This window comes from Salmo trutta, chromosome 31 (genome assembly GCF_901001165.1).
Source record: "Salmo trutta chromosome 31, fSalTru1.1, whole genome shotgun sequence".
Classification (NCBI taxonomy): Eukaryota; Metazoa; Chordata; class Actinopteri; order Salmoniformes; family Salmonidae; genus Salmo; species Salmo trutta.
The window spans coordinates 22,629,701-22,657,052 of record NC_042987.1 but is presented as its reverse complement, the minus strand read 5'-3'; the positions used below and the strand labels follow the sequence as shown (position 1 = coordinate 22,657,052).

At 41.8% G+C, this 27,352-nt stretch overlaps 1 protein-coding gene across 1 annotated transcript; it reads left to right on the top strand.

Annotated features, from left to right (window-relative positions):
• The first annotated feature begins 2,000 nt into the window (after nucleotides 1-2,000).
• On the top strand, nucleotides 2,001-10,241 carry plk3 (polo-like kinase 3 (Drosophila)). Its single transcript, XM_029725697.1, has 15 exons — nucleotides 2,001-2,316; nucleotides 3,216-3,323; nucleotides 3,434-3,550; nucleotides 3,652-3,781; nucleotides 3,976-4,063; nucleotides 4,169-4,264; nucleotides 4,529-4,727; nucleotides 5,044-5,170; nucleotides 5,261-5,370; nucleotides 5,879-6,002; nucleotides 6,278-6,361; nucleotides 6,484-6,646; nucleotides 6,798-6,927; nucleotides 8,576-8,686; nucleotides 8,825-10,241. Exons 1-15 carry the CDS (start codon nucleotides 2,107-2,109, stop codon nucleotides 9,017-9,019), a joined length of 1,992 nt encoding a protein of 663 aa, XP_029581557.1. The 5' UTR covers nucleotides 2,001-2,106; the 3' UTR covers nucleotides 9,020-10,241.
• The last annotated feature ends 17,111 nt before the right edge of the window (nucleotides 10,242-27,352 follow it).

Genomic DNA, 27,352 nt, shown 5'->3' with positions numbered 1-27,352 from the left:
AATTATTAGCAGGAACCTTTATTAAAAAGAAACATTCTTTATTCGTAAAATGTATTTTATGCCTAAAACCAAGGAAGCAGCTTTCTGATTGCTGAAAATGTACTGTTTTGAACACAGCTTCTCAACATGTGAAGCTGAGAAAGGGTTGACCTACTGGGTGTGTCTAGATGATTTAACCCAGCCACTGATTATTTGCCATTATAAACCAGGTGGTTCGAGCCCTGATTGCCTGAAATCTGATATATCAGACTGAGGTATGACATAAAAATCATTTTACGATGTTAACAAGTTTATAATAGCAATAAGGCACCTTTGAGGTTGTGGTATATGACCAATATACCACGGCTAAAAGCTGTATCCAGACACCGCGTTGCGGTCCCCCCTTCCAGCATTGGGGAACATCGCTGTGCATCCCTAGACTATTTCTATGGTCACAAGCCCTGTTCATGACAAGCTGTTCACACCCCTCTTATTGGTGTAGAGAATGTTGCATGTTTAAAGCTTATTTCCTGCAATTCTACACATTTTCTCATGGCGTGCAAAGAACATTTAGCCGTTTTAAAGCTATTTTCCTTTCAAATCTATACATTTTGCCATGTCTAATGTGTATTCATGTGATATTTGAGTGACAAAAATTACAGCAATATCTATAGGCTAAAAAACTTAAAAATTAAAAAAAACGTTAGCTGGCATGGGCTAGTTGATCTGGGCATTTCTGACAAGTTATAAATAGCTCTCTAAGGTATGCAATGACTAACATGACAAAAGGAACTGATGATGCACTACGCAAGTTCGAAATTCCATTATTACAACTTTCATGAGTACATTTAAAGCCGGACCCCCGCGCGACCACTGCCGAATGTGAAACCATTCAATGTTTAGTCCACTAGGTGGCATCTGGAATCACTTTCCCATGCACTGTCAGAAGTGAAATGAGTAGACAGCCTCAATATGTTCAGCTAAGTGATGTCAATGTGATAAAATGCTGTTCGTTGATTGCTGTTTTCATTTTATTACATGTGATTTAATTCCTAAGATACTGGTTACATTATCATTTTTAAGACAAAATCATACTAACAAGAAACGTGACTAAATATATATTTAATTGTGATATAGAATATCCATGTCATGTGGATATAGAATAATACGTGTGACGTGCTCTGATAGAATAGCAGTGGTGGGAAAAGTACCCAATTGTCATACTAGAGTAAAGGTAAAGATACGTTAATAGAAAATGACTCAAGTTAAAGTGAAAGTCACCCAGTAAAATACTACTTGAGTAAAAGTCTAAAAGTATTTGGTTTTAAATATACTTAAGTATCAAAAGTAAATGTACAGCTATAAATCGTTTTACAGGTATAAATCGTTTTCAAATCAAATGTATTTATATAGTCCTTCTTACATCAACTGATATATCAAAGTTCTGTACAGAAACAGGATGGCCAGGGATGTTCTCTTGATAAGTATGTGAATTGAACCATTTTTCTGTCCTGCTACGCATTGAAAATGTAACGAGTACTTTTGGGTGTCAGGAAAAATTTATGGAGTAAAAAGTACATAATTTTCTATAGGAATGTAGTGAAGTAAAAGTTGTCAAAAATATAAATAGTAAAATAAAGTACAGATACCACAAAAAACGACTTAAGTAGTACTTTAAAGTATTTTTACTTAAGTACTTTACACAGCTGTTTGATAGTGTTGTTGCTCTGATCATGTGAAAAAAAAATATATTTTATAAGACAGGTTTAAACCGTCCATGTCTCTCAAAAAATCATATCATTCAACAGCAGTGGAATCAATACAGTCACGTGACTGGATAAATTGTTCACGAGGACATTCAGTATTTCACACAGACATAAAAATCCCATTTATCGTTTCAATCAGCTTTGATTGAGAAGTATTTCGAGCAAACAGGGTTGGTTAATTTCAGGAACGAGCCACCTATTCACCCGCCCACTTCTGTGACGTCAGGGACAGTTTATATAGCTGAGGAATTTTCTGCCTGGGCATGTCAGATGTATACGAGTTGGTTTTCAGGATACAACACCGCTAAAAGGATAAATTGTTAAATCAGAGGATCGTTGGAGAATATTTATTTTTGGATGAATGGATACTGCGTGTTTTACCACCTCTCAGCGTACTTCATGTCTCACGATGAATCCGGATCTATTCAAACCTTGTCCAGAACATGGCCAAGTTATTCTTCCTACTAAACCGAACAAGACAAAATCGGAACAAATCAAACCAGATCTCGCCCAGGTGGTGACTGATTCCAAGACAGGAAAATCTTACAGCAAAGGAAAGCTTCTGGGAAAGGTATATTATTCTATCAATGTGATCTATGTGCTGCTATGTATCGCACACATATCAATTATTTAGACACCGTTCTGGTGACAATGTGGCTTGATGGTAGTATGAAGAGATTGGCTATTGCTGCGTCAGTGTTACAACGTGGCAACTTTCATTAATTGGCATGATTTATTCCCGGTTGGTTCGCATGTTCTGCAAGCCAGGGCTACACGTTACTCAACTGTGATTGTTTCATTGCGGGATAATGACCACGTGCGGGATATGACACTCTCTACCAACTTCATTAATTCTCTGGCGAGGTATAATCTAGGCTACTAGCCCAACTATCGAGATTTTCTCTTACTTTATTTTGAGGTCATTGGTAGGCTATCTCCCAGCCGCCTTATTTTTGTTTTAAATAAGCCATCCATCATGAGGATAGTTAACGTTCTTTTGCCGGTTGTAATGATGCGATGTAACGCCGGACGTGTCACTGATAATTAATTAGTTGATAGAATGTACATATTCTAAATGCATCTTGTATCGTGATACAATGTATTAACACAGCGCCGTGTCTTACATCTTCGCCTGTCTGTGCTGCCGCATGGGGAGGATTTTTTTTGTTAAAATGCTGCAGTCACATTATCCTAATTCGAATTTCATTATAAACAAATGGTAGTGTAATTGACACAATTGCTAATGTCATTCTTATTTAACAATTTGTATTTGAAGAAGGAAAAGCATCACATTTCTGTACAAGATGTGTGGTTACAACATACGTCATTGGATAGGCAATGCCAATAGGCAGGTGCAGATTAGAATATCGTTTTGAGAAATGCATGAAAAGAAATGTCACTGTAAACAGTAATTTTTATGGATCAAATTAAGGCCAATACTGATTTGTAGTGTATTGTTTTTCTTCAAAGGGTGGCTTTGCACGATGCTATGAAATGACAGACCTTTCCAACAACAAAATGTATGCTGTGAAGGTGATACCACAGAGCAGGGTGTCAAAACCTCATCAGAGGGATAAGGTAAGAAGGACACATTTCATTGTCATATGCAGACTTACTTCTTTCCAAAAAGGATTAGTCTTTATTCCTACTGATATTTTGGGTACCTGTTTTTATTACTCTTCCGACAGATAACAAATGAAATCGAACTTCACAAAACCCTACATCACAAACATGTGGTGAAGTTCTCCCATCATTTCGAAGACCAAGACAACATCTATATTTTCCTTGAGCTCTGCAGTAGAAAGGTGAGCTGTGCGGTTGCTTTGGTCTGTGGTGGTACAGCTTGTGCAGACACTCTGAAGGGTGTTCACTGGGTACTGACAGCACTCTGACCTTGTCGTTGTAGTCCCTGGCACACATTTGGAAAGCAAGACACACACTGACAGACCCAGAAGTGCGGTACTACCTCCGGCAGATCATATCTGGGCTGAAGTACCTTCACAACAGAGGCATCCTTCACAGGGATCTCAAATTAGGTGTGTATAGTGATTTGTGGAATAAGATGTATCGTTTGGATTATTTTACCACACAACCTCATTCAGTTCAGCCATTTTGAAAATCTCAATGGCATATTTAGAATTTGTCATTATTTGGTTTGGTATCAAAGCACTTCAGACTATTCCTCATGGGAGGCCTGGGAAAACTGGCTTGACAAATGTTGCCCTTGCAGGCAATTTCTTTGTGAATGAGAACATGGAGTTGCGGTTGGGAGACTTTGGGCTTGCTGCGAAGTTGGAAACAGTCGAGCAGAGGAAGAAGTAAGTCAACTGGTGAAATGTGTCCTATTCCTTTGGAATATTCTTGTTTCCTTCAAAGCCAATCCGAGGTGAAAAACTGCTCTAATGCAAATGGTTTCTCCTCAGAACAATCTGTGGAACACCAAACTACCTTGCCCCCGAGGTGTTAAACAGGCAGGGCCATGGAACGGAGTCTGACGTCTGGTCACTAGGTTGTGTAATGTAAGTATACTTGGAATGTTTGTCTTCTGGTGTCAGTTGTATTTGACTAAGTGCCTACTTGTCACACTTTGATCTATGGTGGTACTACAGCTCCTACTTAGGCCTTGAATGTAAATGATATACACAACTGAGTATTCAAATGGTTTAAGGGTTATGAGGTAGATCATTGGTAAGGTAGTTTAATATTTTATATTCCTCAAATGGAGTGTCAACAATTTAAATCAACTGGCTGTGGAGGGACTTAATATTATTTGCTTCAACCAGGTACACACTGATGTGTGGGAACCCTCCCTTTGAAACCCTTGACCTGAAGGAGACATACAAGTGTATCAAGGAAGTAAAATACAACCTGCCCTCGACCCTGTCTCCTGCGGCTCAGAAGCTCATCTCTGGCATTTTGCAGAAGGACCCCAGTGACCGCCTCACACTGGACCAAATCCTGAACCACCAATTCTTCACCAAGGTATGTGGCCCATGCCCTGGAATTAGGTGTGACTTTACAGCACCAATTCCCAAAGCTTTTTACTCATTGGATTATATTTTGAGCCCCCTCCAATGCTTTGATTTGTACTTGTATTTTGAATGACATCTTGAGATGGAATTTTGGTACAATTGGGGGGCTGAGCCTTGGATATAAAGTGTACTTTCTAGAGAGCCACACTAGGAATAACAGACTAAAGAGTGACTTGAGAGGATGGCAGTATTAATTGCGACAAGTTGGGTCCTTGAATTGCCGACCTTGCAATTTCCCTGACCTAAACTTTTTATTTTCTTCTCAGGCTTTCACCCCGGATAAACTGCCTCCCAGCAGCTGTGTGACAGTGCCAGAGCTCAACCCACCCAGCCCTGCCAAGAGGTTTTTCACGAAGATGGCCAAGAGTCTCTTTGGCAAGAGAAAATCCAAAGGTAAGCTTTGTGGCAAGTCATGACTGACCTTCAAAAGGCTGCAGTTTAACCCCAGAGTAAGGGTGTAATTTAACACGTTTGGTTTTATAGTGGAGAAGAACCATTGTGAAGAGCGAGAGAGCATCTCCAAACTTGTGTCCGGCATCGTCAAATGCTCCATCAGTCGCCAGATGAGTTACAAAACAGTTTGCACCGATGAGGTATGTATTATTTTGAAGGATGGATTGTTTTTAGCATAAGCTAAACTTTTCTATAGTGCAGGCTAGACTTAAGGTTAATTACTTTCAAACAATGCAGCAGTGTTGCTTGTTAGCTGAGATGAAGCAAGAGACCAAGACCATCAAGGAACTGTCAGAGGGCAGTCATAGTAGTGAATGTTTTAAAAGGCTTGTGAATCTTCCCTGTGGCTCAGTTGGTAGAGCAAGGTGTTTGCAACGACAGCATGGTGTGTGCAATGCCAGGGTTGTGGGTTCAATTCCCACAGGGGGGCCAGTACAAAAAAATGCATGAAATGTAGACCCTCTAAGTGACTAAAATGTAAATCAGGCCTGTGGAACATAATGCAATTGCATATGCACTCTGTAAATCATAGTACTCCCAGCCTCCTGACGTCTGTAGCTCCTATTCAATACAACAAACTGCATTTGGATCATGTGCCATTCTATGTAAGGAAGGACAACTGCTCATGACAGCTGGTTCCTCTTTCAGGCTCCCCCTCCCACAGTAGGCCAGCAAGTCAGCTCTGGTCTGCTGGATACTCCAGCTGAGGAGGAGTCCAGGAAGTCTGCAGCATCACGCTCCTTTAAAGGCACGGTGGCCAGCAGCACAGAACGTAAGTCACTACTTGGGCTCAGTTTGCTGAACCTCAATTGCTGAACATGATGCTTTAAATGTGGCGATGTGCCAATAATGGACCACTAACAGATCATGATCTCTTCCATATGTATAGCCGAGACAGCTTTTCATCTAGATGGATTATATTTAAGTGGCATAAGTGCATGGCTTGTTTTGTAACGTCTGAGCTCATGGGCCTGATAAGGGGTTGAATCAGTTTGCCAGGCTGTCACACTGTTGGTACAACTAAACTTCACCCTTCCCTCTCTCCAGCATGTGAAGATGGCCTTACCCCTGCGTCTATAGCGGAGTCAGCCATGAAGGTCCTCAACAGCTGTTTGTCTGCCATGCCTGCAGGTGAGCTTTAAGCCTCTCCACAAGCTATTCTAGTACTAAACTTCAAATGGCATTTAAACAAGTTGATTATACTGAAATCCTCTATTACTGAGCCATTTCTAAACTGGTGTCTTCCTCTCCAGCTACAAGAAACCCGCCATGTCTTTCCAGGCCCAAATCCTTTATCTGGGTCACAAAGTGGGTTGATTATTCCAACAAATATGGCTTTGGCTACCAGCTCTCCAATCAAAACATTGGTGTGCTCTTCAATGAGGGGACACACTTGAGTCTGTGTGATCAACGCAAGTAAGTCCTTTTCAACGTGATAAATTATATTCAAGCAGTTATTAGCCTTAGTTTATTGATTTGCCAACCTGTATTCTGCTGGTTTATTGTAGCCTTTTCAATGTCTCAAACCCTTGTCTCGTTTAATGCATCTCCATTGTCTTCCCCACAGGACTGTGCACTACTGCTTGACCAACAACAAACACTTCACCTTTCAGGCCAGTGCTTTACCTGAGCAGCTCTGCAGTCAGAAGCAGATCGTGGAGCTGATGGCCAACTACATGGAACAGAACCTCATGGAGGTAAGGCATTGAAGGTTCTCTATTAACCACCTTATCAGGGTATGACTAATCAGGATGTACAGTGCCTTGCAAAAGTATTCATCCCCCTCGCTTTTTATCCTATTTTGTTGCATTACAACCTGTCTTTACAATGGATTTATTTATTTGGATTTCATTTAATGGACATATTCAAAATAGTCCAAATTGGTGAAATGAAAAAATAACTTGTTTAAAATGAAAAGAAATGGAAAAGTGGTGTGCATATGTATTCACCCCCTTTGCTATGAAGCCCCTAAATAAGATCTGGTGCAAACAATTGCCATCAGAAATCGCATAATTAGTTAGATTGCGCACAGGTGGACTTGATTTAAGGGTCACATGCTCTGTCACATGAGCTCAGTGTGTGTGTGTGTATATATGTGTATATATGTGTATATATGTGTATATATACATATATGTGTATATGTGTGTGTATGTATATATATATATATATATATATATATATTAATTACACGTGTTCTGAAAGGCCGCAGAGTCTGCACGTCACTAAGCAAGGGGCACCACAAAGCAAGCAGCACCATGAAGACCAAGGAGTGCTACAACAGGTCAGGGACAAAGTTGTGGAGAAGTACAAATCAGGGTTGGGTTATGAAAAAATATCCTTAACTTTGAATATCCCACAGAGCATGACTAAATCCATTATTTATAAAATGGAAAGAATATGGCACCACAACAAACCTGCCAAGCGGGCCGCCCACCAACTCGCGGACCAGGCAAGGAGGGCATTAATCGGAGGCAACAATGAGACTAAAGATGACCCTGAAGGAGCTGCAAAGCTCCACAGTGGAGATTGGAGTATTTGTCCATAGGACCACTTTAAGCCGTACACTCCACAGAGCTGGGCTTTACTGAAGTGTCCAGAAAAAAAAATCCATTGCTTAAAGACAAAAAAAGTGAACATGTTTTGTTCGCCAAAAGGTATGTGGGAGACTCCCCAAACATATGGAAGAAGGTACTCTGGTCAGACTAAAATTTAGCTTTTTGGTGTGTCTGGTGCAAACCCAACACCACATCACCCCAAGAACACCATCCCCACAGTGAAGCATGGCGCTAGCAGCATCATGCTGTGGGATGTTTTTCATTGGCAGGGACAAGGAAACTGGTCAGAATTGAAGGAATGATGGATTGTGCTAAATACAGGGAATTTCTTGAGGGGAAACCTGTTTCAGTCTTCCAGAGATTTGAGACTGGGATGGAGGTTCACCTTCCATCAGGACAATGACCCTAAGCATACTGTTAAAGCAACACGCAAGTAATTTTTTATTTTTTTATTTTTAAGGGGAAATATTTGTCTTGGAATGACCAAGTTAAACCACAGACCTCACTCCAATTGAGAATCTGTGGTATGACTTAAAGATGGCTGTACACCAATAGAACCCATCCAACTTTAAGGCGCTGGATCAGTTTTGCCTTGAATGTAAATATTTAGCATCTTCAAACTGGTAGGCATGTTTAAATCAAATGATACAACCCCCCCAAAATCAACTTTAATTCCAGGTTGTAAAGCAACAAAATTGGAAAAATGCCAGGGGGGGTGAGAACTTTCCCAAGTCACTAGTTTTAAGATCAACATGGGATTGTAAATGAACAAGTTTCTTGTCTCTTCCAGGGTGGCGACCTCCACTGTGAAGACCAGCCTCCCTCCCAGCCACCACTCCTTCTGCAGTGGGTGAAGACCGACCATGCTCTGGTGATGCTCTTCAACAACGGTACCCTGCAGGTAAGACCTTACAGCCACACTGTCACAACCTGTAGATATTAGGCTGCTTTTAGAGCACCATTTAGTTCTAAAACCCTCTTGTGATAGCTTAGCACTGTAATTATGCCCCTTGACTTTATTTACCTGCCTCCTCCCCAGGTGAATTTCTACACCGACCACACCAAGATCATCCTGTGCAAGTCCTCCGACTCTTACCTACTGACCTACATCAGCCGCGAACGCGTCTCCTACACATACCTCCTGAGCATGCTGTCAGAAATGGGCTGTTCTGCCGAGCTGAGGCACCGCATGCGCTACGTGGTCCAGCTGCTCCAACATCACGGAGATTCATAATGGACCCACAGCTCGAGTAAGGTGATGTTGTCCCAAGATGCTGAATTTTCCCCCACTAATGGTTAGAATTGGGGGAGGGGAAGCTGATCATGGATCTGTACCTAGGGACAACTACACCCCCAGGGCCATGACTCCTGGCACCATCCACAAGTCTCAACCAACCTGCTGCTTTCTGCTTCCACTGGGAGCAAATGACCAGGAGGCTCTGTTCATTCAGGGAGTCCTCCCCAATCTTAGGCTAGTGTCTGGCCTCTTTGGACTATGGTGCCCTTTTGTTTTGTTTTTTGAATGAACCTATAATCTGACTACAGTATCACACTACTGGCTTGATTCACTTCATGTGCACAACCTGACCCTGTTCTCTCAGCTAATGCTCAGACCTGATTCTGAAATGGCAGTGGGACCGGACCACGAGCTGCCAAGTGACCACCCCCCAATGTCAACTGAAGTTGGTCTTAGCTTTTTTTTATGCTTTGACATCGCTTGCCTTTTTTATGATAATTCAACTTCACTAATTGGTACACAACAGCATACGGAGGGCAATGGGTGTGACAACTTTCACTTTCTTTGGATTCGCAGTAATTTTACCACTTAGTTTTTAGCTATAGATACCAAAAGGTCATTCTTTTTTAACCTTAACTGGGTAATATAGATTTTAGTGTTCTGTTGAAAAAGGCTGCGCTACATTGCGTTGCTGTTTGGCAAAGGGGATAAAGTGCCTTTGAGGGATGTCTGCCTGTATTGTGCAATAACGGCCCTTTTGAATGTGGACGTGGTGGCATGAGATGGTCTACGGAGGAAAGTACTTTTTACTTGGAATTGGTTAACTTCAAATGTCTGAATAGCACTAGTGTCACTACCTGGTATAAGCTTTTGATAAAATGGTATATAACCCTGTAATATCAGTACGTAAAAAAAAAAAGTTGTGTTTATCATACTGTACCATCCTTGGTTTACATTGCCATCTCTACCCAGAGTTGGATTCTTAAACTGTGATTCCTGAGTGCAAGTATTATACAACTTCCAGGTAATGTCTTGTCTAATCCAACATTTTCAAAGCATCTGCTTTTTCAGAATCTTTATTTTTGTGCACAATAGTGTCCTGTATTTATTTTATTTATACATTTATTTATTGTAATTGTATGGTCTTGACACATGGGAAATGTTCAATATGATCACTTTTGTGCTATATTGGAGTAAAATAAAGTTTATGGAAATCACATTGACAATTTGCTTGACTTTAATCTGAAACTACAACTGAATGGTTGCTTTTCTTTTTTTTTGCCCCATGAGCAAAATGTCTGTACAAGAGTGCAACATTTGACAATGGTGTTGGTGAAAAACAAATTGATCCACAAACAAGTGTTGGCATACATTAGAACTGATGTTCTGGCCCTAGGAATTTACCAGCGTTCATCCAGGTGAACTAGATGCAACTTAAATCTAATGGATGTCACTCGGTGCCTGTCACTCACTCAAAATAAATCTATTGGACCAAGGAAAAACTGCGAAGTCATCAGGCTGTGAGTCCCACAGACTGCAACTGGCTACCCATGGGTCCTGGCTCCTGTTCTGCCCCAGGACCTGATGCACCAGCATGTACCGTGCAAGACTGAGCTTTTACTTTTCACTGTGTCTGACAAGATGTCTGTCCAGTTAACTATCCAACATGGCTTCTGGACCTTACTGGCTTTAAAAAGATGGCCCTTCTCTGGTCTTCTAGGGGTTCGCTAGCTGGATCTCCTGGACAGGCTAATGGAGAGGCAACCAAGAAGCTGGCCAGACTGCCCTGAAGCCAACCGCTAAAGAAAGTGTTTGTCAGGGCGATTGAGTCCTGGTGTAAAAGGGTAGAAGTTGCTGGGTCCTGGATGAGGACTTTTTTTCTTCCACCTTTATTTAACCAGGTAGGCTAGTTGAGAACAAGTTCTTATTTACAATTGCAACCTGGCCAAGATTAAGCGACCCAGTACGACAATTACACATGGAATAAACAAGCGTACAGTCAACACAATAGTCTATATACAGTGTGCAAGTGTTGTGAAGGCAAATGGGCCATAGTGACGTAATTACAGTTTAGCAAATTGACACGAGTGATAGATGAGCAAGTAGAAATACAGGTGTGCAAAAGAGCAGAAAAGTAAAGAATATATAGGGGGACAGGCCCCAGGGTAGCCCCTCAGGACTAGAGCGGGGGTGTTGTGGGTGGTGCTCCCGGACCCCCATGGTTCTGTGGCTTGCTGGTTAAACTGGGCCGGGTGCTGCTGGGTTATATCGAGCCAGACCTGAAAGTCAAGGGAGCTGTACTGTACCAAGATGCTGGTGCATTCATTTCATCGCATGAATTTACATCACTATTCTGTGCCAGAGGAATCAATCTGTCTTGAACTATTGATTTCACAGTGCTGCCCTAGGACTTGTCTGTGGTATTAGTAAAATCTCCCACGTGGAGATTGAAAATGGTCTTTAAAATGTAAATTAGACATGAACACCTTGTCACGAGTTCTTTCTGAATTTCCATAATCCACACCAACAAAGAATTTTGGATTACTTTAACTCTTGTAGTTTCATCCCATTGGCTAATACCCTCATGAATTCCTATCAGCATGATGTGTAAAATGCCGTCATTGAGTACAAATTCTCCTATTTACATTTTACATTTACGTCATTTAGCAGACGCTCTTATCCAGAGCGACTTACAAATTGGTGCATTCACCTTATGATATCCAGTGGAACAACCACTTTACAATAGTACATCTATATATTTTGGGGGGGGGGGGGGGTTAGAAGGATTACTTAATCCTATCCCAGGTATTCCTTAAAGAGGTGGGGTTTCAGGTGTCTCCGGAAGGTGGTGATTGACTCCGCTGTCTTGGCGTCGTGAGGGAGCTTGTTCCACCATTGGGGTGCCAGAGCAGCGAACAGTTTTGACTGGGCTGAGCGGGAACTGTGCTTCCGCAGAGGTAGGGAGGCGAGCAGGCCAGAGGTGGATGAACGCAGTGCCCTTCTTTGGGTGTAGGGACTGATCAAAGCCTGAAGGTACGGAGGTGCTGTTCCCCTCACAGCTCCGTAGGCAAGCACCATGGTCTTGTAGCAGATGCGAGCTTCAACTGGAAGCCAGTGGAGTGTGCGGAGGAGCGGGGTGACGTGAGAGAACTTGGGAAGGTTGAACACCAGACGGGCTGCGGCGTTCTGGATGAGTTGTAGGGGTTTGATGGCACAGGCAGGGAACCCCGCCAACAGCGAGTTGCAGTAATCCAGACGGGAGATGACAAGTGCCTGGATTAGGACCTGCACCGCTTCCTGTGTGAGGCAGGGTCGTACTCTGCGAATTTTGTAGAGCATGAACCTACAGGATCGGGTCACCGCCTTGATGTTAGCGGAGAACGACAGGGTGTTGTCCAGGGTCACGCCAAGGCTCTTAGCACTCTGGGAGGAGGACACAATGGAGTTGTCAACCGTGATGACGAGATCATGGAATGGGCAGTCCTTCCCCGGGAGGAAGAGCAGCTCCGTCTTGCCGAGGTTCAGCTTGAGGAGGTGATCCGTCATCCACACTGATATGTCTGCCAGACATGCAGAGATGCGATTCGCCACCTGGTTATCAGAAGGGGGAAAGGAGAAGATTAATTGTGTGTCGTCTGCGTAGCAATGATAGGAGAGACCATGTGAGGATATGACAGAGCCAAGTGACTTGGTGTATAGCGAGAATAGGAGAGGGCCTAGAACTGAGCCCTGGGGGACACCAGTGGTGAGAGCACGTGGTGCGGAGACGGATTCTCGCCACGCCACCTGGTAGGAGCGACCTGTCAGGTAGGACACAATCCAAGAGTGAGCCGCGCCGGAGATGCCCAACTCGGAGAGGGTGGAGAGGAGGATCTGATGGTTCACAGTATCAAAGGCAGCAGATAGGTCTAGAAGGATGAGAGCAGAGGAGAGAGAGTTAGCTTTAGCAGTGCGGAGAGCCTCCGTGACACAGAGAAGAGCAGTCTCAGTTGAATGACCAGTCTTGAAACCTGACTGATTTGGATCAAGAAGGTAATTCTGAGAGAGATAGCAAGAGAGCTGGCCAAGGACGGCACGCTCAAGAGTTTTGGAGAGGAAAGAAAGAAGGGATACTGGTCTGTAGTTGTTGACATCGGAGGGATCGAGTGTAGATTTTTTGAGAAGGGGTGCAACTCTCGCTCTCTTGAAGACGGAAGGGACGTAGCCAGCGGTCAAGGATGAGTTGATGAGCGAGGTGAGGTAAGGGAGAAGGTCTCCGGAAATGGTCAACAGTAGCTTTAAATAGCCTCTTTAAAGCTACGTACAGTATGTAAGCACATGCATACAATCGCAGGTGAGAATTAGCTTTTTAAACAAAACATGGCAGGGAAATTATGTTCACTTGAAAAACAAGTTATGTTGCATGTGTGTCACACTATATACAATCACATTCTGTACAGTAGCCTACTACCCTCCACTTCTCTTCAAATGAGCCAACCATGTAGCTGGTGGCATAAAGTGGATATATACCACACCCACCCTAAAAACAACGAGTGGACTTACTGTCACTAGCCCGTCACAACCAATAACAACAATAATATTAATATGACCTTACCTTTTAAATTCACCCGAGAGACTATGAGGATAAACTCTCTCGTATAAGCAACAAAACATTTCACCATGTCATTGAATCTCGGTAGAAATTTGGTGAAAAAAATACGAAATTCCCTTACCTTGATGACTTCTGCAAATCCAATCAGTTTTCCGCGTTGATTCAAAGTCATCACTTAGATACATTTTTTTAAATGACACAGAAGCAACTCGTTTTTGCCCAGTGGGTGACTTCCACGTCTGCTATTGTCATGGCAAATCGTTTTATTTAACCTAAAAGGAGTGACCTTGAATCAATGGTGTTGTCTGCGTTTGCTGTCTTTGGAATCATTCATTCATTCATTAAGAATTACATATACGAATGGATGAACATGACATTGTCAAAAACTGGAATAGTGAACAGGATCCATCATGTGGGTATTTTATTGCTGAGTTTCTATAGCATTGGTGTTGGAGACACTATTTACATTGGACTATTTAATTTTGAGATTCATGCATGATTAACAGATGACCTTCCCCATAGTACGATGGCTTTGTATTTATAAAGCACAAAAAATCTGCGTTTACACAGGCAGCCCAATTTTGATATTTTCCCACTATTTTCCCACTTTTCCCACTGTGCGCCGCCCTATGGGACTCCCAATTACGCCGGATGGAATACAGCCTGGAATCGAATCAGGGACTGTAGTGACACCTCTTGCACTGAGTGCCTTAGACCTCTGCGCCACTCGGGACACTCACAACATCCAAACAGCGGAACTGGGGCACCAGCGGGTGGTCATCAAAAGGCATCTGCCACCCATCGGGAGAGAGAGTGGGTTTACGCTTGCCTTACTCAAGCTAAATGTGCTATTCCAAATGCTTAATTGCAATGTCACTTTATCTTTTAATTTCAGGGCATTCAGAGTAATGCATTAGTACAAATGAGATTCCCTCTTAATTTTTAAGGAGGGTATTGTTTTACTTGAACCAAAAATACCCCCAAAGCATCCATGAGAGTAATTCTGACATCCGTCTGTTCAGTCTCTAGGCATTTAACATTGTAACATCAGAGGAAGAGAAGAAGGGCAGAAGCACTGATGAGCAGAGGACCATATAATTAACTTGCCTAATTAACAATGTTATCTCCTCACGGTCGCATGTACTGTACTGTACCAGGCATATACTGTACCTCCCTATTTTCAGGGCTGCAGAATAGTTCTGAGGGCTTCTGAAGGGATGACTCAGGGATTCCCAAGGTCTTGCAGTATCATCTTCAGATGGAAACTGAGGGTTTCTGCTCTCTTTCATGTCTGTTCTGTTGAAGCTGATAGGGATCAATAACTTTGATGTTGAACAACAAGGGGGAGAGGAGAGAGGTTGATGACTTCACTTCTCCTTTGAATGGAAAATATGTTTATATACTATAGCTAAGGGAACTTTTCTGTCAGACTTTGAAGACCTTGTAAGGTCGGGTTTTATTTGCTTTTGTCTAGATTAAACATTTTAATTTTTTATTTTATCTATGTGATGGAGTGGGAGGGAAAATGTATTGACTCCAACCACTTCAGGAATACCTTCTATTCATTTCTATAATTTTTATGGCCTATTGGCCAAAGGATGCTAAAACCTGACATGGCATAGAAATGCCAGCCAGCCCACAGTTTTAGTAACAATAGGTGATCATTAGACCCTTACCACTCTTCAGAGCTGAGGTTGAAGCACAACTGTAATGTCAGCCAAACCTACTTACTGTTTTTATCCATTATCAAACGTAAGGATTCTGCTGCCTTGAATTATTAATATTGAGTCAAGATGATGCATATTTCATCTAATTTAATCATGGCTTCTATGTGACCTCTAAAGTATACAATAGGCACCATTAGAATGTGTTGACAACCCACAGTGATAGGATGTTTGCATCCTGTATTTTGTAACTAAAAAGACATACATCCCTTTATCCAATGCTCTCTGTGCTTAAAACATAATCACATAACTTTGGTGATTCATGCACAGTAAGCCATGGAGAGACAAAACAGAGAGCGAGGGGCACACTTTGTTATCAGTGATTGTAAATCCTTGTCTCGGTTTTGACCTTTCTGCAGCTAGCTGAAGGATTTCTTTGGAGTGCCACTCAGTTTTGATGGAGAGTCTCTTTCTGGTAAAAAAATAAGAAACACTCAAATATTTCCCTAAGGAGAACACAGCATCTTTTTCAAAGCTGTTTGGAAGATTGATGTTCCAACTTCTTATCATTCCTTTCATACAGTACCAGTATGTGCCAATATGCTTTTGTATAATCATGGCATGCTACTTATTGTATGTTCAGGGAGGATCATTTGAATGCTAAACGCAATATTGTAAATGTGAGTTCAATGGATGTATTTGCATGTGTCCCTGTATTTATAACTTTGTAGAAGAGATGTAATCAACTGACAATGACATAGTTCAGAACTGACCAACCTGGTCAGATAAAGGTTAAATAGAAGAACATTTGGACTATGAAAGTTTATTAGAAACGATTCTCTTGTGGAAAGACTATGTAAACATAAATGGTATCAAGCATCTGACCAAATTACGTGAGATTTTAGTTCTGGGTTAAACAAAATTATAAGAGACAGGAAGAATAAGCAAAATAAACCCATAACTGTTTGTGGGTCAAGTTTGTAACCCACAAGGTGCAATGGTTCCTTGATATGTGTAGGCTGTGGGCTCCGCCCCAGTCACTCCCTAGCCACACCCATAGTCACTTTTCTTGGTTTGGCTCAGGAAGTGGGTGTGTCAGGAAAAAGGGGAGCCATTGGCCGTGTTCGGGAGGATGAAACCGCACTCTATCATGGGTAAATTGTGACTGGCTGACTGATCTACAAATAATAATGAGTTTATGATGCAATGTTCTTTGTTGCTCAGTCATTCGGCAGTCGCCTGCACTGTCAGCTGCAATGTCGAACAAGCCCATTTTCACTTGCCGGTGTGGTCAGAAATGTTTGTAAACTGGGTTGCATCCAGTATGACAGAACAGTGTGCAACATTGAACGGAACCGTTACTGTACTGAACGACCAGTTGAAAACGGTGTGATTATATTAGCCTAGAGGCTAGTTACCAAATGATGTCCTGCACGAGTTTTGCGATTTCAGATGGTCACATCCATATTGATCTTGCCACACCTACCAAACGGGAGCAAACATACCTCAAAGACTGTTGAAGTACGGTGCGAATCGTTTAGGGGAAACGTGTCGTTCAGTACAAACCGTCACATAATGTAGCGAGCGTTGAAGCAAACTGAACACACCCCAGTTGATACTTTAAAGGCCTAGTTTTCCTCATGTGATACAAGTGAGACTTCTCAAATACTGAACAGTGCAACTGAACTGGTTATATTAATCCTTAATTCATTTGTTATGATTTTTGCAAATCTTTGGGGATTTTTAACTGGATTAAACATTTACTTTCATTGGAGGGCAAATACATTGTTTCCTTATTAAAACAGAGACTTGATTTAGCATTTTTATTTGTTTCAGAGACTGAGCCTATACATTTTATTTTATTTTGGGAAATGTTGGTTGGATGGCTTCTTGTTCCTCAAGTGAGGTGGAATGTAACGCCGGCCAGTGCCTCCTCCCTGTCCGTCTGAGTTCAAGTCTAGGCCATGCCAGTTGATTTATATGTGAAAATACATAATTGTTTAGATGACATTTGTGCCCTCCCTTGCATTTATATTAGTGGTGTTTGATTTAGTGCTAATTTACCATTATAATGAAATGCTCTTGAGCAGGGATTAAATTGCGATTTTGTTGTTAATAGAACTGTTTTCACTTCACTGTCTCACATCCTAGTAATTTCCATGTTCCCCCTTATGTGAACCCTGCTCAGCTCAAGAGCCTGCAATCAATTTGTTCTAAGAGTCTGCCTGGGATTGACTGACTGATGTCATAGATGTTCCATTAACTACTCTAGCGGCCCACGAGGACCGAATCACACAGGGAGAGTAACGTCACTCTGGAAGCCCACAGCAGGATGTGCTCTGCCTTTCCTTCCTTACATCCTTCCCTCTGTTACTCATCAGAAAAGCAGAGTAAATCCTAGCACCCCCCTCCCATTTACATTTCTACTTTTTAGTCATTTATCAGACGCTACCATCCATAGTGACTTACAAGAAGTTACAGAGAGGAGTGAGGTTTGTGTTTATGTAAAGTATTAAGAGTTACCGACAACTCTACTCTCTGATTATAGTGTCTCCTCTGATCCTGGACCTGTGATTCTTTAGAATGTTCTATTTCTCCTCTGATTGGACTATTCTACTTCCGTTCCTATCACTATTCAGTCCTGTCTAGTGATTAGCATGGCTTCCTAGTATGACAGCAGCCACAGAATGGAAGGCTATGAACAATGGTGTAAAGTAACTAGGTAAAAATACTTAAAAGTACTACTTAAATCATTTTTTTGTGTGAATCTGTACTTTACAATTTATTTTTTGACAACTTTCACTTCTACTCTATTACATTCATAAAGAAAATATATACTTTTACCACCACATATTTTCCCTGACAGCCAAAAGTCATCGTTACATTTTGAATGCTTAGCAGGAGAGTAAAATGGTCCAGGGGTCCAACACGTGGTCATCCCTACTGCCTATGATATGGCGGACTCAACTAAACACAAATACTTCATTTTTAAATGATGTCTGAGTGTTGGCGTGTGCCCATGGCTATCCGTAAATAAAAAAAACAAGAAACTTGTGCTTTTAAATTATTTAAAGCATTTAGTTTAACTTTTGATACTTAAGTTTATTTAAAACCATATACTTTTAGACTTTTACTCAAATAGCATTTTACTGAGTGACTGTCACTTTTACTTGAAACATTTTCTATGACGGTATCTTTACTTTTACTCAAGAATGACATTTGGGTACTTTTTCCACCACTGACTATGAAAACCACCTCACCAGGAAGTGAAACATCTGGAAAAAGGCATTCAGAAATTCAGGTTTGTGGGTCGGAGAATGTTCTTAATTATTAACTTGTGTTTTCCCGGCCACATGGCAGCTCTGGGAGAGGCAGCCAGATCAGGGCCTATTGAGGTGTTGGCGGTGGGTGATTTCCTTATGAAGGCAGGGCTTGTGTGGGTGGCTGGGAAGTGGTCTGAGTGAACTGACTGAATGAGTGGGTGGATGGGTGATCGGGGACTGACTGACACTAGCTTCCTCTGAACAGAGGTGCTGCTGCTGTTGGGCAGGCAGAGGCCAGCCTGATAAGCAGCCATTGTGATGAAGGTCAGAGTGGAAGATTTGGAATGCCATTTTCTCCTCACAGCAGACTAATAGAGGCCATGTTTTTTTAACGACATAGTGTATTTCTTCTGGAGGCATGGAGTTCATCATGTAAGGGTGGGAAATGGGAATGAATGACCTCATTAATTTATCACACGAGTCAGCAGAGAACCTCTAGTCTATGTGTGTCCCAAATGGCATCATATTCCCTATATGGTGCACTACTTTTGACCAGGGCCTATGTTGTGAATAGGGTGCCATTTGGCACGTAACCCAATTCTGGTCTAGTGAGCTGTCTACTCTCAAAGACCTCACTCAAGATGACCACATTCACGTTATTGTCACATGTTAGACCCCTTGCTTTTTTCAATTTTTACTAACAACATGCCACTGACTTTGAGTAAAGCCGGAGTGTCTATGTATGTGGATGACTCAACGCTATACATGTCAGCTACTACAGTGACTGAAATGAGTGCAACACTCAACAAAGAGCTGCAGTTAGTTTTAGAGTGGGAGGCAAGGAATAAGTTAGCCCTAAATATTTCTAAAACTAAAAGCATTGTATTTGGAACAAAACACTCACTAAACCCTAAACCTCAACTAAAAATTTTAATAAATAATGTGGAAATTGAGCAAGTTGAGATGACTAAACTGCTTGGAGTAATCCTAGATTGTATACTGTCATATTGACGCATTAGCTGAGATGGGGAGAAGTCTGTCTATAATAAAGCGATGTTCTGCCTTCTTAACAACACTATCAACAAGGCAGGTCCTACAGGCCCTAGTTTTGTCGCACCTTGACTACTGTTCAGTTGTGTGGTCAGGTGCCACGAAAATTGCAATTGGCTCAGAACAAGGCAGCACGGCTGGCCCTTGGATCTACACAGAGAGCTAATATTAATAATATGCATGTCAATCTCTCCTGGCTGAAAGTGGAGGAGAGATTGACTTCATCACTACTTTTATTTATGAGCGGTATTGACATGTTGAATTCACTGAGCTGTCTGTCTAAACTACTGGCACACAGCTCGGACACCCACGTATACCCCACCAGAGGTCTCTTCACAGTCCCCAAGTCCAGAACAGACTATGGGAGGCACACAGTACTACATAGAGCCATGACTACATGGAACTCTATTCCACATCAAGTAACTGACGCAAGCAGTAAAATTAGATTTAAAAAACAGATGAAAAAACACCTTATGGAACAGCGGGGACTGTGAAGCAACACAAACATTGGCACAGACGCATGCATACACACACACACGCACACACACGCACACACACACTATACATACACATGGATTTAGTAATGTAGATATGTGGTAGTGGTGGAGTAGGGGCCTGAGGGCACACAGTGTGTTGTGAATCTGTGAATGTATTGTAATGTTTTTAAAATTGTATAAACTGCCTTAATTTTTCTGGACCCCAGGAAGAGTAGCTGCTGCTTTGGCAATCCCTTGCTTTGACTTACTATCTGCATTATCCGTTCTTGTCTTCATGGTGTGTAGAGCATTCAAGGCACGGTTTAAACTCTACCCCTCCATTTTTTTGTCTGTGTATTTTGATGTGTCAGCAGCAGCATTTGCCAAAGACATTAGGGGATTAGATCAGTATGTCACACAAGGTGTCTCCACATTATTCAAGGGTGTGGACACGCTGTTCCAGAAAGTTGTATTGTCTCTCTCATCAGGGAGAAAATAATTCAATGTGGTGTTCTCCCTGACAAACAAATATCCCACTGGGTACAAACTGTTTGAATTAATGCTGTTTGAACGTAATATTTTACGTATTATGAAAAATACATAGGATTTGAAAAAAGTCATTTTGAGGGTGAAATTTCAACCACTGGATTATGTCATCATGGTAATCAAATTTCAACATAGACCAACCTTGTATAAAATATGTTGAATTTGTACCTTTAAAATAACATCAGATCTTCAAAGTTATATCCTCTATCAGAAAAAATATATAGGCTGGGCAGCACCTCCTATTGGAGAATTGATCTATCTACAGATAGAACAGCACACTCCGGTAAGACAGGGGCTGCGGTCTGTGCATATTTGTAAACAACAGCTGGTGCACGAAATCGAAGGAAGTCTCTAGATTTTGCTCGCCTGAAGTAGAGTATATTGAGATAAATTGCAGGCCTCACTACTTGCCTAGAGAGTTTTCAGCTATACTTTTCGTGGATGTTTATTTACCACCACAGACAGATGCTGGCACTGAGACGGCACTCAGTCAACTGTATAAGGAAATAAGCAAACAGGAAACCACTCACCCAGAGGCAGCGCTCCTAGTGGCCAGAGACTTTAATGCAGGGAAACTTAAATCAGTTCTACCAAATTTCCATCAACATGTTAAATGTGCAACCAGAGGGAAAAGAATTCTAGATCACCTGTACTCCACACACAGAGACGCGTACAAAGCTCTCCCTCGCCCTCCATTTGGTAAATCCGACCACAACTCTATCCTCCTGAATCCTGCTTACAAGCAAAAATTCAAGCAGGAAGCACCAGTGACTCGGTCTATAAAACAGTGGTCAGATGAAGCAGATGCTGAACTACAGGATTGTTTGCTATCACAGACTGGAACATGTTCCGGGATTCTTCCGATGGCATTGAGGAGTACACCACATCAGTCATCGGCTTCATCAATAAGTGCATCGATGACGTCGTCCCCACAGTGACTATACGTACATACCCCAACCAGAAGCCATGGATTATAAGGCAACATTCGCACTGAGCTAAAGGGTAGAGCTGTTGCTTTCAAGGTGCGGGACTCTAACCCGGAAGCTTACAATAAATCCTGCTATGCCCTGCGACGAACCATCAAACAGGCAAAGAGTCAATACAGGGCTAAGATTGAATCATACTACGCCGGCTCCATCGCTCGTCTTATGTGGCAGGGCTTGCAAATTATTACAGACTACAAAGGGAAGCACAGCCGCGAGCTGCCCAGTGACACAAGCCTACCAGACGAGCTAAACTACTTCTATGCTCACTTCGAGGCAAGCAGCACTGAGGCATGCATGAGAGCATCAACTGTTCCAGGCGACTGTGTGATCACGCTCTCCGTAGCCGACGTGAGTAAGACCTTTAAACAGGTCAACATACACAAGGCTGCGGGGCCAGATGGATTACCAGGACGTGTGCTCCGGGCATGTGCTGACCAACTGGCAGGTGTCTTCACTGACATTTTCAACATGTCCCTGATTAAGTCTGTAATAGCAACATGTTTCAAGCAGACCACCATAGTCCCTGTGCCCAAGAACACAAAGGCAACCTGCTTAAATGACTACAGACCTGTAGCACTCACGTCCATAGCCATGAAGTGCTTTGAAAGGCTGGTCATGGCTCACATCAATACCATTATCCCAGAAACCCTAGACCCACTCCAATTTGCATACCGCCCAAACAGATCCACAGATGACGCAATCTCTATTGCGCTCCACACTGCCCTTTCCCACCTGGACAAAAGGAACACTTACGTGAGAATGCTATTCATTGACTACAGCTCAGCGTTCAACACCATAGTACCCTCAAAGCCCATCACTAAGCTAAGGATCCTGGGACTAAACACCGCCCTCTGCAACTAGATCCTGACGGGCCGCCCCCAGGTGGTGATGGTAGGTAGCAACACATCTGCCACGCTGATCCTTAACACTGGAGCTCCCCAGGCGTGCGTGCTCAGTCCCCTCCTGTACTCCCTGATCACCCACGACTGCATGGCCAGGCACGACTCCAACACCATCATTAAGTTTGCAGATGACACAACAGTGGTAGGCCTGATCACCGACAACAACGAGACAGCCTATAGGGAGGAAGTCAGAGACCTGGCCGGGTGGTGCCAGAATAACAACCTATCCCTCAACGTAACCAAGACTAAGGAGATTATTGTGGACTACAGGAAAAGGAGGACAGAGCACACCCCCATTCTCATCTACGGGGCTGTAGTGGAGCGGGTTGAGAGCTTCAAGTTCCTTGGTGTCCACATCAACAACAAACTAGAATGGTCCAAACACACCAAGACAGTCATGAAGAGGGCACGACAAAGCCTATTCCCCCTCAGGAAACTAAAAAGATTTGGCATGGGTCCTGAGACCCTCAAAAGGTTCTACAGCTGCAACATCGAGAGCATCCTGACTGGTTGCATCACTGCCTGGTACGGCAACTGCTCGGCCTCTGACCGCAAGGCACTACAGAGGGTAGTGCGTACGGCCCAGTACATCACTGGGGCTAAGCTGCCTGCCACCCAGGACCTCTACACGAGGCGGTGTCAGAGGAAGGCCCTAGAAATTGTCAAAGACCCCAGCCACCCCAATCATAGACTGTTCTCTCTACTACCGCATGGCAAGTGGTACCGGAGTGCCAAGTCTCGGACAAAAAGGCTTCTCAACAGTTTTTACCCCCAAGCCATAAGACTCTTGAACAGGTAATCAAATGGCTACCCGGACTATTTGCATTGTGTGCCCCACCCCCCCCCCCCCCCCCCCCCCAACCCTCTTTTTACGCTGCTGCTACTCTCTGTTTATCATATATGCATAGTCACTTTAACTATACATTCATGTACATACTACCTCAATTGGACTGACCAACCAGTGCTCCCGCACAGTGGCTAACCGGGCTATCTGCATTGTGTCCCGCCAACCCCTCTTTTACGCTACTGCTACTCTCTGTTTATCATATATGCATAGTCACTTCAACCATATCTACATGTACATACTACCTCAATCAGCCTGTCTAACCGGTGTCTGTATGTAGGCTCGCTACTTTTACAGCCTCGCTACTGTATATAGCCTGTCTTTTTACTGTTATTTTATTTCTTTATCTACCTATTGTTCACCAAATACCTTTTGTTGCACTATTGGTTAGAGCCTGTAAGTAAGCTTTTCACTGTACCTGTTGTATTCAGCGCACATAACGAATAAACTTTGATTTGATTTGAGCTACCCTTTGGTCTCCCATTCAGGGTTTTAACCAATCCCTGCTTAGCTAAATACATTCACTATTGGTATTGAAGTAATTTCAAAGGGTAGGTTTAACAGATGAAATTAAATGTGACCATACTTTATCACTCATATATCATCAATCATGCTATTTAGGCCTGCATAGCATTTGCAAAGTCATAAAAAGCCATTCTTTTAATTCAACCCAGAATTTAACTAAAAATAGAGATACAATAGATCTAGGGTTACAAGCTCTGGTTGATTTAAAATGTAATGATATTTAGTGATATTGAATTGCGTTTGTATCTTCTGCTTGGAAAGTTTCATCTGTGCCACTGACTTAGTCTGCTTTTACTTCCAGTTGATCTACAAATGAATAATTGATATGTTCAATTCAAGCCTCCATCTCAACCAAAAATCAAAGTTAAAGAATATAAATATATCAAACTTTCTTAAAAGGGCATTTTCAAGGCAAAGGGTGATTTATTCCTATTCTTTAACTTATATTGTTGGTTGAGATGAAGAGGTGAATCCAACATATCAATTATTTATTTGTAGACAAACTAGAATTAAAGCCAGACTAAGTCAGCAGAAGATAAATCTCCCTCAAATGTTGATATCAAACACAATTCAATACCACTTTTGAAATACAATAGCTAGCCTACTAACTTGTCGACAAGTTAACAAATTAAAATGTTACATTCATGTCTCCAACTCAACCACAAATAAAAGTGAAAGAATAGGACTAAAACCAGTGGCTTAGATGGAACTATCCAAGCAGTAGATACTGTACATCTCCTTTAAATGTTGATATTTGGTTGCATTGTCAATCAAACACGATTCAATATTACTTTTGTAATACAGTAAATAGCCGAAAGTTAAGGCTATCTTCCAAACTAATGTAGCATTCAACCTTAAATGAGTAACACATCCATGGCCACATATTGAGGTTACTGTATCCATATATTTCTTCTTATGTAATCATATAAAGCGGGCATGTTGATAGAATGCATAGGTTGTCGCAGGTCTGTGGAGATCTTCACCTATTGCTGTAATAATCTACGCAGAATATCGAACTGCATCGATCACTTGCACCATGTACTTTGAATGTAATCTCAACTGCAATCCAGGTAATCTGGTTGTGCTATTAGATGAAGAACAGTGATATCACATTAAACTGTTGTATAAATAAACAAAATATCTGACATTGTATTTCCCATTTGAACTTTACTGTGCTTTTAAATGGTTGAAAGCTAAGTGATAGTCATTTGGCTGACAACTAAACCAAAAATCAGACATTGTTTTTCCATTGGAACTTGGTTGTGCTTTTAGATGGTGGAAGGAAAGTGATAACACATTGGAAATTCAACTAACTTTTGGCTATCTTTTTGTGTGGGTGAATATAGGTTGTAATCTCAATGATCAACATCCTAACCAAATATTACCTAATTATCCACGTTGAAATGAGATGATGTGCCCAGTGGGAAAGGTCTAGACTCAGAGGTATAGTGTATGCTGACAAAACGACATACTGTACAGTACACTTTCAAACAGAGTTAGAGGATGATCTGACTTCATTTATGATCTGTCTGAAGATCTGTCTTCATCTATGATCTGTCTGAAGATCTGTCTTCATCTATGATCTATCTGATGATCTGTCTTCATGTATGATCTGTCTGAAGATCTGTCTTCATGTATGATCTGCCTGATGATCTGTCTTCATCTATGATCTATCTGATGATCTGTCTTCATTTATGATCTGTCTGAAGATCTGTCTTCAGCTATGATCTGTCTGAAGATCTGTCTTCAGCTATGATCTGTCTGAAGATCTGTCTTCAGCTATGATCTGTCTGAAGATCTGTCTTCATCTATGATCTATCTGATGATCTGTCTTCATTTATGATCTGTCTGAAGATCTGTCTTCAGCTATGATCTGTCTGAAGATATGTCTTCATGTATGATCTGCCTGATGATCTGTCTTCATCTATGATCTATCTGATGATCTGTCTTCATTTATGATCTGTCTGAAGATCTGTCTTCATTTATGATCTGTCTGAAGATCTGTCTTCATGTATGATCTGCCCAATGATCTGACTTCATTTATGATCTGTCTGAAGATCTGTCTTCATGTATGATCTATCTGATGATCTGTCTTCATGTATGATCTGCCTGATGATCTGACTTCATCTATGATCTGTCTGAAGATCTGTCTTAATTTATGATCTGTGACGCTTGCTCATTTTCCAACCAAAGTAGGCTACAGTAAAACAATGCATCAGGTTGAAATGATATCAACACTAAAATGGCTTTCATTTGTATATGTATTTATGAGTGTCTACATCATTCACCTTCAACTGCCAATGAAAGTAAGGTGTTGCAGAGCTGATGGAAAGCACTGCAACAGATGATGGAAAGTACTGCAGCAGGTGATGGAAAGTACTGCAGCAGGTGATGGAAAGTATTGCACCAAATGCATCCCTCAGACTCTGTTGTTGTGTTGCTTTGTTTTACGTGGGTGCTGGTCATAAGCCTTCTGTCAGTACATGACTTCCTATGCACCTGGTAAAGAGGATGTAAGCTGATAATTCATTGATCTCCACAAGCAACTGCACACCCACAATATTTATTTGATATAATATCTTATAATATACAGTACCAGTCAAAAGTTTGGATACACCTACTCATTCAAGGGTTTTTCTTAATTTTTTCTATTTTCTACATTTTAGAATAATAGTGAATACATCAAAACTATGAAATAAACAAATAAATATATTTTATATTTGTGATTCTTCAAAGTAGCCACCCTTTGCCTTGATGACAGCTTTGCACACTCTTGGCATTCTCTCAACCAGCTTCATGAGGAATGCTTTTCCAACAGTCTTGAAGGAGTTCCTACATATGCTGAGCACTTGTTGGCTGCTTTTCCTTCAATCTGCGCTCTGTATATATTTTATTGAATTATTGAATTGTTTCTTGCAGAAAGCCTGCATTATTAATGGCAATATTTACTTATCTCCGGCAGCTACAGTCTTGTGAATTGTAGAAATGTGACTGGCATTCACAATCAGATATTATGTCTCCAGAGGTCTGGTTTGCATCTCAAATGGCACCCTATTCCCTATATAGTGCACTACTTTTGACCAGGGCCATAGGGCTCTGGTCAAAAGTAGTGCTTAAGATACCATTTGGGACGCATTCCAGAACTGAGGATCCCATTTGGGATGCATTCGAGCACTGTTTCAGGTGAAGCACTGTTACTGACTATGAAAGAGGCTGTTAAGTAGATGGTCTCATGTCTGTATGCTACCCTTTGTTTATTGTTTGTATTGTGGATTTTATTGGAAATCCCTAAAGGCTGTAACGTTTATTAGGCTCTAATTCAATTCTGTCTAAAGACATAACAGCTGAAAAGCAGTCTCAAACCAAAATATTGTAAGTTCTACATCAAAATGGGCTAATGTGGTGTAATGTGGAATGTCATGATGCTAAATATGAAAGTAGGCTATGTTTCTTTCCCGAATGTATTTTTAGAATGACTGTATT